This window comes from Phoxinus phoxinus (genome assembly GCF_949152265.1).
Source record: "Phoxinus phoxinus genome assembly, chromosome: 25".
Taxonomy (NCBI): domain Eukaryota; kingdom Metazoa; phylum Chordata; class Actinopteri; order Cypriniformes; family Leuciscidae; genus Phoxinus; species Phoxinus phoxinus.
The window spans coordinates 8,844,588-8,853,544 of NC_136900.1; the positions used below are offsets into that span (position 1 = coordinate 8,844,588).

General features: G+C 37.0%; 2 protein-coding genes across 3 annotated transcripts; one reads left to right on the forward strand and one right to left on the reverse strand.

Moving 5' to 3' along the window:
• Positions 1–5: 5 nt before the first annotated feature.
• On the forward strand, positions 6–5,184 carry chid1 (chitinase domain containing 1). The gene is made up of 13 exons (XM_079604307.1): positions 6–128; positions 410–534; positions 660–809; positions 1,363–1,495; positions 1,599–1,643; positions 1,716–1,822; positions 2,079–2,140; positions 2,813–2,905; positions 2,986–3,087; positions 3,472–3,624; positions 4,598–4,678; positions 4,840–4,882; positions 4,969–5,184. Exons 2-13 carry the CDS (start codon positions 427–429, stop codon positions 5,065–5,067), a joined length of 1,176 nt encoding a protein of 391 aa, XP_079460433.1. The 5' UTR covers positions 6–128; positions 410–426; the 3' UTR covers positions 5,068–5,184.
• gatd1 (glutamine amidotransferase class 1 domain containing 1) lies at positions 5,099–8,929 on the reverse strand. Of its 2 annotated transcripts, XR_013796610.1 has the most exons (8): positions 8,592–8,929; positions 8,121–8,197; positions 7,924–8,029; positions 7,739–7,846; positions 7,568–7,659; positions 7,395–7,488; positions 5,913–6,145; positions 5,206–5,777 (listed from the first exon to the last, which is right to left on the reverse strand). XR_013796610.1 is itself a non-coding variant. In XM_079604310.1 (7 exons), the coding sequence occupies exons 1-7, from the start codon at positions 8,641–8,643 to the stop codon at positions 6,030–6,032; spliced, it is 645 nt and encodes a 214-aa protein (XP_079460436.1). In that variant the 5' UTR covers positions 8,644–8,929; the 3' UTR covers positions 5,099–6,029. The 2 variants fall into 2 exon arrangements, 1 of the variants encoding a protein (XP_079460436.1); XM_079604310.1 differs by having other exon boundaries at positions 5,099–6,145.
• Positions 8,930–8,957: the final 28 nt, after the last annotated feature.

Below are 8,957 nucleotides of genomic sequence, written 5' to 3' on the forward strand. Positions count from 1 at the left end.
GCAATGGTTTCGCTGTCACGTGACAAATGCACACAGACAGTCTGTCAAACCTGCATGTCCACATCATCCCTGATGAAGACCATGAGCATTTATGTCGCAGATTAATCATTTATATTAGACACATATCGGTGAGTGATTGGATTTACTGGATTTGCTATATGGAATCGACAGATTAATATTTAGACCCTCTCGTGTTTCAAACGCTACACCGGTGCATTGGAGTCACATTGTGACAAACGTATCAGAAACACCCATTAACAATTTTCTAATTGATAATGTAGTGGTAGTGGTACCATAGTACATTGTTTATATCAGATGGTAATACCACAGTACTTCTACTTAAGAGTCTACCATCTTTATTGCATTATCAGTGTATACAGCATTATAATCCATATATGTTGTTCCTCAGACAGCAGAGTTGCTGAGATGAGAGCAGGTTTGAGTTTTCTGCACTTCTGTTTGCTGCTTCCTGTTGTCAGAGGCACATTATCAAAGACAGATGGCAAAAAGGCCAGTAAGATCCAGGAGGTGGAGGTGAGACAGTCCTGTTTGCAGATGAATTTAATGAATAAGTCTGATATGTGTAAGTGTTTTCTGTGGGACGCACATATTCAAATATGCTAATACTTCTGGATTGATGTTTATGTGTGTATCCCCAGACATCAGTGGCGGATCGCCCGGCGCAGGATCGGGGTCTTCTGGTGACGGACCCTCAGTGGAGGGACATCGTGAGAGAGGAGAAGAGGTTTTGTCCTCAGTGTGTGTCTACAAGACACTTTAAAGGCAGTGTGCTGGGATACATCACACCTGTAAGTCACATATCATCTGTCTATCTATCTATCTATCTATCTATCTATCTATCTATCTATCTATCTATCTATCTATCGTCTGTCCGTCTATCTATCTATCATCTGTCTGTCTGTCTGTCTGTCTGTCTGTCTGTCTGTCTGTCTGTCTGTCTATCTATCTATCTATCTATCTATCTATCTATCTATCTATCTATCATCTGTCTGTCTGTCTGTCTATCTATCTATCTATCTATCTATCTATCTATTGTCTGTCTGTCTGTCTGTCTGTCTGTCTGTCTGTCTATCTATCTATCTATCTATCTATCTATCTATCATCTGTCTATCTATCTATCTATCTATCTATCCATCTATTGTCTATCTGTCTGTCTATCTATCTATCTATCTATCTATTGTCTGTCTGTCTGTCTGTCTGTCTGTATATCTATTGTCTGTCTATCTATCTATTGTCTGTCTGTCTGTCTGTCTGTCATCTATCTATCTATCTATCTATCTATCTATCTATTGTCTGTCTGTCTGTCTATTCATCCATCCATCTGTCCATCTGATCTCTCAGTGGAACTCTCATGGATATGACATTGCTAAGCTGTTTGGCCCGAAGCTGTCGTGCGTGTCTCCGGTGTGGCTTCAGCTGAGACGCAGAGGACCCGAGAGCTTCCACATCACCGGCCTCCACGACCACGACCCTGGTCTGAGCATTACTGTGTCTTCAGATGACTAGCAATGAGACTTTATGGAGGAAATGGACAAATGATTTTGTTAGAAAATATAGCTATGCTTGTGTTTCCACAGGTTGGGTCAAAGCCGTGAGGAAGGCCAATAAAAAAAACAAAATACGTGAGTGTGGATTTAATGATGGTTGATCTCTAGCTGAAAGCATCAGGTTCTCAGTGTGTGTTTCTCTGTCAGTTCCTCGGCTGTTGTTTGACGGATGGTCCTATCAGGACTACATGAGCGTCCTGGACAGTGAGGATGAGATGGAGGAGTTGGGTCGAGAGATGCTGGAAGTGGCAAAGGTGCTGTATTTACTCATGTTGGAGTGATATGTGATCCATGTTCCACTTCCTGGAAGTCAAGAGTGCTCACGTTTTTGTCAGTCTAACAGGAAGTTCCTAGTGCGAAAGTCTAAAGTCTGTCTATAGGCCATATGTTTTAGTTAGTGTAATTTCACTCTTATGTAACCAAAATATTATACATCTATGCATGTTAAACTGCTCTGGTAAAATAGTTCCTCATCGTGAGAATGATTGACAGACTGATTTTGCTCCTCAGGCCGAAGGGTTTGATGGTTACACACTGGAGTTATGGAGTCAGCTCGGAGGAAACAAGAGAAAGTGAGTGTGTGTGCGCGTGCGCGTGTGTGTGTGTGCGCGCGTGTGTGTGTGCGTGCGTGTGTGTGGAGGGCAAAAAAATTAACACTTAAAACATTGTTTTTGGTAAATGAAATAAAGCTGAAATAAATGTTATATAAATGTAAGAAATGTAAAAAAGTAAAACTGAACTAAAAATAATAAAGCTAAATAAAAAATAGAATTAATAAAAATGACAAAGGCACATTAAAAAAATGATTACAACTTAAACTAAAATTTAAATGAGAACTAAAAATATAAATATAAAACCCAAATTCATATTTCAATAATTTAATAACACATTCAGATATTCACGTTTCTCTGATGGTGGTGTTGGTTCATGCAGGTGAACGAATAAAATATTATACAAATTTTGAATGTTTAAAAAAAAAATTTGTTTTATTTAAAAATAATTTTTATGATTTAATTATTAACTTCTCATCAACTAATTAGCTTTCAACAACTTACTGATCAAACTTCACTTTTGGGACATCGTTAAATCTAAAAAGATGTTTGTTTGTTTGTTTTTTGATCATCTTTTAGGGTTAGAGGGTCTGTAGTATTATTTAAGCAGTAGATGTCTTTGGGATCACACATATCAAGACATATAAGATGATCATGATCATGTTCTGTATTGTGTGTGTGATTGTGTTACAGTGAGCTGGTGCACCTGGTCACACACCTGTGTGAGACTCTGAATGCTGGGAAGTTGACCTGTGTGCTGGTCATCCCTCCTTCAGTCGCGCCGGGGTAAACAAGTATTTTCCTCTTTCCATCCCAGCATTCGTTGTGCAGTGAGTTTGATCTGTCGTTGTTTGTGTCGTGGTCAGCTCGGGTCAGCCCGGCATGTTCGGCCGGGAGGATTTTGAGAAACTGGCACCGGCGGTGGACGCCTTCAGTCTGATGACGTACGATTACTCAGGACCTGGCAGGTCAGACACACACACACACACACAGGGATTTTGATGTCAGTTTTACTTTCATTTTTGACTGGATTTCTGTGTCAAAACATTTTATTATGTTTATCAATTTTACAAAATGAAAACTTTTAGTGATACTGATAAATATAGTTTCCTTTAACAGATATTGTATTAATTATATATTAAATGGTGATCAGCCATTACATTATACATTAGCAATACACATTTTCTGATTTTAAATATTTTTAAGTGAAATTTTAATGTCAACTAATTTCATTTCAGCATTTTTGTAAACACTAAAAATGCGTCTTGCATGTTTCATCATTGACTGTTGATAAAGCACACGGTCCAGGCCTCACGAGTTCTTCTGAAGCATTAACATGGGCTGTGTTTCAGGCCGGGTCCGAGCTCTCCGCTGCCCTGGGTCAGAGAGTGTGTGCTTCAGCTCGCCCCTCACAACCAGTGGAGACACAAGATCCTGCTGGGAATCAACATGTACGGCCTGGACTTCAGCAGCCACGGCGGAGCGGAGCCACTGCTGGGCGGGAGGTACACGCTTCATCACCCGCTTATCTGAATCATGGCTGGCAGAATCGTATCTATTGAGTTTATATCTCACAGTTCTGACTTCTCCGCTATTCCAAGTTTATCTCACAATTTTTTTTTTCCGTATATACTCTTTTTCGAGTTTATATCTCACAATTTAGATTTTTTTTCACAATTCTGAGTTTACATCTACAAACTTTTTCAGTAATTATGGGTTTATATCTGGCAGTTCTCACATTTTTTTTTTTGCATTTCTGAGTTTATATATATTATATATTACGCAATTTTGACTTTTTCGCAACTTCAAATTGATATTTCGCAATTCTGACTTTTTCACAATTATGAGTTCCTATCTCGCAATTCTGACTTTTTCACAATTATGGGTTTATATCTCGCAATTCTGACTTTTTCACAATTATGAGTTCCTATCTCGCAATTCTGACTTTTTCACAATTATGGGTTTATATCTCGCAATTCTGACTTTTTCACAATTATGAGTTCCTATCTCGCAATTCTGACTTTTTCACAATTATGAGTTCCTATCTCGCAATTCTGACTTTTTCACAATTATGAGTTCCTATCTCGCAATTCTGACTTTTTCACAATTATGAGTTGATATCTTGCAATTCAGATTTTAGATCTCACAATTCTGAATCATTTTCTCTTGATTCTGAAATATAAACTCACAATTGCAAATTATAAAGTCTTATATGCGAGAAAAAACAGTCCGAATTCCTATTTAAAGGAATTACCTTTTTTATTTTTCATTTAAAATTCTGTGGCGGAAACAAGCTTCCATGAGATTTCCTTGAAACTACGATTTTTGTTACTACATTAGTCAAAGTTCTTTCTAATGTTGTTGTTAAAAGTACAAATAAAATGTTATTTAAAGAAATGTACTTGTAGATTAAGATGACAGTGAGAGTTCTTAATTATCATTGACAAAAGTTCATGTTTAATCTTAATTTTCACGCAGGTATGTTGATCTGCTGAAGGAAGTGAAACCCAAACTCCAATGGGATGAAAACACTGGAGAACATTTCTTCAATTATAAAAGGTTAAACACTCGTATACAAACGTAATCTGATTAAACACAATAAATGCTATATATACAATTCTGATTGTCAAAAGATGCTTATTGTCATGATTCACATTTTTGGTTGCAATAAAATAAAACATTTAGATATTATTACTGAACAAGTCTTTCTTTTGTTTCAGGAATAACGGATTGAAGCATGTTGTTTACTATCCCACTTTAAAGGTAACTGTGATAATAGTGCCATAATAGTACAAAATATCAAAGTGAATTGTGGGTATTATTCAGTTCTGGCTCTTTTTCTCCTCTAGTTTCTCCAGCTTCGTATCGCTTTGGCAACTGAACTGGGAACAGGAATTTCCATGTGGGAATTGGGACAAGGACTGGACTATTTCTATGAGCTTTTGTGATCTGACTTACATCTGTTCGATCTACTTCCAAATAATAAAGTGTGATTTATCAAAGCACTTCATGATATTTATGACAAAACTGTTGCTGAGCATGCCAATAAAATTATTTTTTAATTACGCGTTATCAAGTGCATTCTTAACAGAGAAGCAGCAATTAATTTTATTCAGGAAAACATTTTTTATTAATTCATTGGTACAGATTTGTATTTCATACTGCATTGTTTGTAATACTGCACATTACATATGTGATTCCTTTTGTGGAGCAAATCAAAACATTACAGCAGTTAAAAAGATAAAGTAAAAGTAAAACAGTTGGTAATTCTTGATTTCGTTGTTCCTCTTCACACATCACAGTAGATCTGCATACGTGATATGAAAAACCACAGTATTTCCTGTGTTAAACTCCCCATCTTACACTTTTAAGGAATGTTGAAAACAAGTCAAGCTTTACCATCAATACACTGTCAATAAAGAATATAATTAATAATCACGTTTACATTAACAATGGATAACTGGTTAAAAGCTGAAATGTACAAATGTTCCAGGCCAGAAAAAAAGTAATTTAAAATAAAGCCTTTTATAGTGCAATGCTTTGAAAATCCATTTACAGAACACGTGTAAATTTATAAATCATCTTGTGCTCCTTTCAAGCATTCAAATTAAACATTCATATTTTGTATAATATGACTAAAGTTTTGGTCAAAGCATTTCTCACACCAAAGTTTAGACATTTCTGACTTAAAATTCAATTTAAGTACATGTTCTGTAGACAGTAGACAGAACATGTACTTAAATGGAATTTTAAGTCAGAAATGTCTAAACTTTGGTGTGAGAAATGCATTAACATTTGGAGTGAAGAATGTATATTTGTGGATATGTGCTTTCAATAGTATAAAACATCTGGTTCAGATTTCGTGAAGTTGGCTCTTGTGAATTCGTTCTCTTCTGAACAGCTGAAGCGTTTATCTGCAATTGCACAGAAGAATCATGTTGTTGACGGCCGCTGATGTGGACTGCGTGTTCTGCCCGGTCACAAGATGGCGGTCAAGGACCACATGAACGGCGTCCTCGATGCTCGCTGTGAGGGACAGAATTCATTTATGCTTCACATAAACACCAGTCGCGAGTTGTAAAAGGGACAGAGTACACCCGAATGGCAATTCTGTCATCATCTACTAGGCCAGGGAACATTATTAATAATAGGGCTGGGTTGACGAAATCCATTTCGTTATTTTAATCTAATTTTGATGAACCGATGTCCATCTTAGTTTAAACTGTTTTCAGTTTATGCCTGAACAAAACGTTACAAAATGTTATGTGTAGCGTCCCTCGAATCCAATAAATAGCAACTTTGTTACTTACAATTTTATTATGAAATTCCAACAATATGTTTTGGCGCTCTTAATGTGACGTCACGTGACAGATCGAAGTAGCGCCTCAGTTCAAGCGGGATGTGAATTATCCTCTTTTTCTTTATTACTAGTTACAGCAGAGCACCAATAAACATGAAACATCAGAAGGTATCATGACTCATAATCGATCAATGTGTTTCAACCGTGAAAAGACGCTAATAAAACAGCTTGTAAAGTAAACAATGTCACACAACTTTACCTCATAAGAACCATTCAATTAACTCGTTTGTAAACTAGAAAAAATAACTCTGGAAAGGAGCATTTTGATAAACGCACTGTATTACATATTTTTTTTAACTTAACCAGTCTATCAATAGTTTGAATAAATACATCATGAAAACTAATTATGCAGTGGCGTAGGTTTGATTTTGAAATTGGTGGGGACGGGGACATCAATAGTTTTGATCTAAATTATTGCTAGGGATATATCAGTGTCACTGGATATTGGTAGGGACACGTCCCTACTAAATTCTACGCCCCTGAGCCACATAAATGTTGGTTTTAAAAAATGATAGCAATATCAATAAAAAGTTGTTATTATAAAGCTATTGTATTATAAAACCTTCCTTATGTGCAATTTAAATGTTTGTATACAAAAACCAGTTGTTCATTTCTAACCTTCAGCACTAATGTACCAACTGAGAGGGAACAAATGACATGTGTCATGTATCCAATTAACGAATCAAGATAAGAATCGAATCGAATTGCAAGTTTGTGAATTGAAATCGAATCGTGAGATTTGTTTCCCAGTCCTAATTATTAACAACTTAAATTCGAGGTGTCCCTCACACAAAGCTATCAGAAGACTTGAAATACAGCAATATAGTGGATGATTTTTTATGGTGAAAGAAAGTAAGTTAAACAGATTTGGAATGACATGATTTTCCCCTTTAATAGATTTAAAAGAAACCCCACCTGTGTAAGATCCACCACTGTCTTTGATAAAATCCTCCACAATAAGAGGCAGGTTGGCAAATTCTGGAGAACGCACCAGCTCAAACACAGAGGGCTGCAAAAAAACATCACATTGCATGAGCTATTCCTTCATAAATCCACAGTTTGTTGATTCACATGACATTATCACTCACCCCAGTCATGCTGTAGCCACTGAATATCCACTTGTGTTCCTCTGTAGCGCAGCAGAGAGCAGCTACACCCTGTCCCACAGCACACACGGGCTCTGCAATCACACAGACGTCAGCTAAACCCATCTCACAACACAACTCATGAGTATTTGAGATGCAAAGAGACGCCCTCACTTTGCTGAGAAATGAAGTGGGACAGGATTCGTGCGAGGGACCCGCTGTGGGCGAGATCATTCAGGGCTCCCGGACAGTCTGGAATCAACAGCGCCTGATAGCGGGCACCTGAAACACAACACACATCCTGATTATTAGAAATGCACGTGTGCACTCAGTTAAAAAAAACAAAACAGATTTCAGACCATCAATAGACTCGAGTTTGGCCGGGCTGGCGTAGGGTTTGACGCTGAACTCTTGCACCCATCGGGCCGTGCTGTCATCCACGCCTGCAAAGTCGATTGTCTTCCCCTGTGAGACAAAAGTGTGACATCCAGCAAACTGAGGCTTATGTGGATGAATAAACAGTCATGTGTAGATGATGCAGTGTGTGTTTCCTCACGCCAGGTGTCGCTGTCTGCACGTTAAACACTGAACTGCACAAGTTGAAACACTGATGGAACGATCGAGCTGCAACTCCTGCAGGGAATAAACAAAACACAGTTTAATGCTTTACATTCACAATAAACAGAAAACAGTACAAAAGTATCAGTGTGTCAAGTTTAATTTAAAAATAGAAAAGTGCAATATTACCATCTGTTTTTTTTCCACTGGATTTTTATTATTTTGATTAAATTGAATTAGAATAGAAAATTTGAAATAAATAATGCCCAAAATACCAGATCTTTCCAAAGTAAAATAAAACAAATAGACAAAAATATAAGATTTATTTAATAACATACAAGAAAACGACATAAAATGTATTTAAATAGTATGTAAATGGTATATTCTCGGGAAACGCTTGTGGCATTTTTGTAACTATACACCAACTATACATGTTAACGTTCATTTGACGTGATGTTTTGAGTCTCACCTGCAGATGCAGAACTGGCCACTATTAGACATGTAGGTTTAGATGTCATCATAGACGCTTTATATCGCCTAATTTACAGTTTTCTCTGTTTTCAGAGATTGACCATTAACCAGCGATAGTGGAAATACTAAAGTCAACAATGACCAACTATATACACGTATTCAGGAGTAATAAATCCATTGAAATTACAATATAAACAGAAACTTAGATCATTTGATCAGCTTCTTGTTTTGATGGGTCCGCTGGCTATAAGCTCCGGGTAAAACAGTTAACTGGGAAAGTAGTTCCGACGTATGATGGGCACGTTTTACATCATTGTTATTTTATTAATTACACAGAAAATCTACAAAAGCAGTGAAGAGCTTA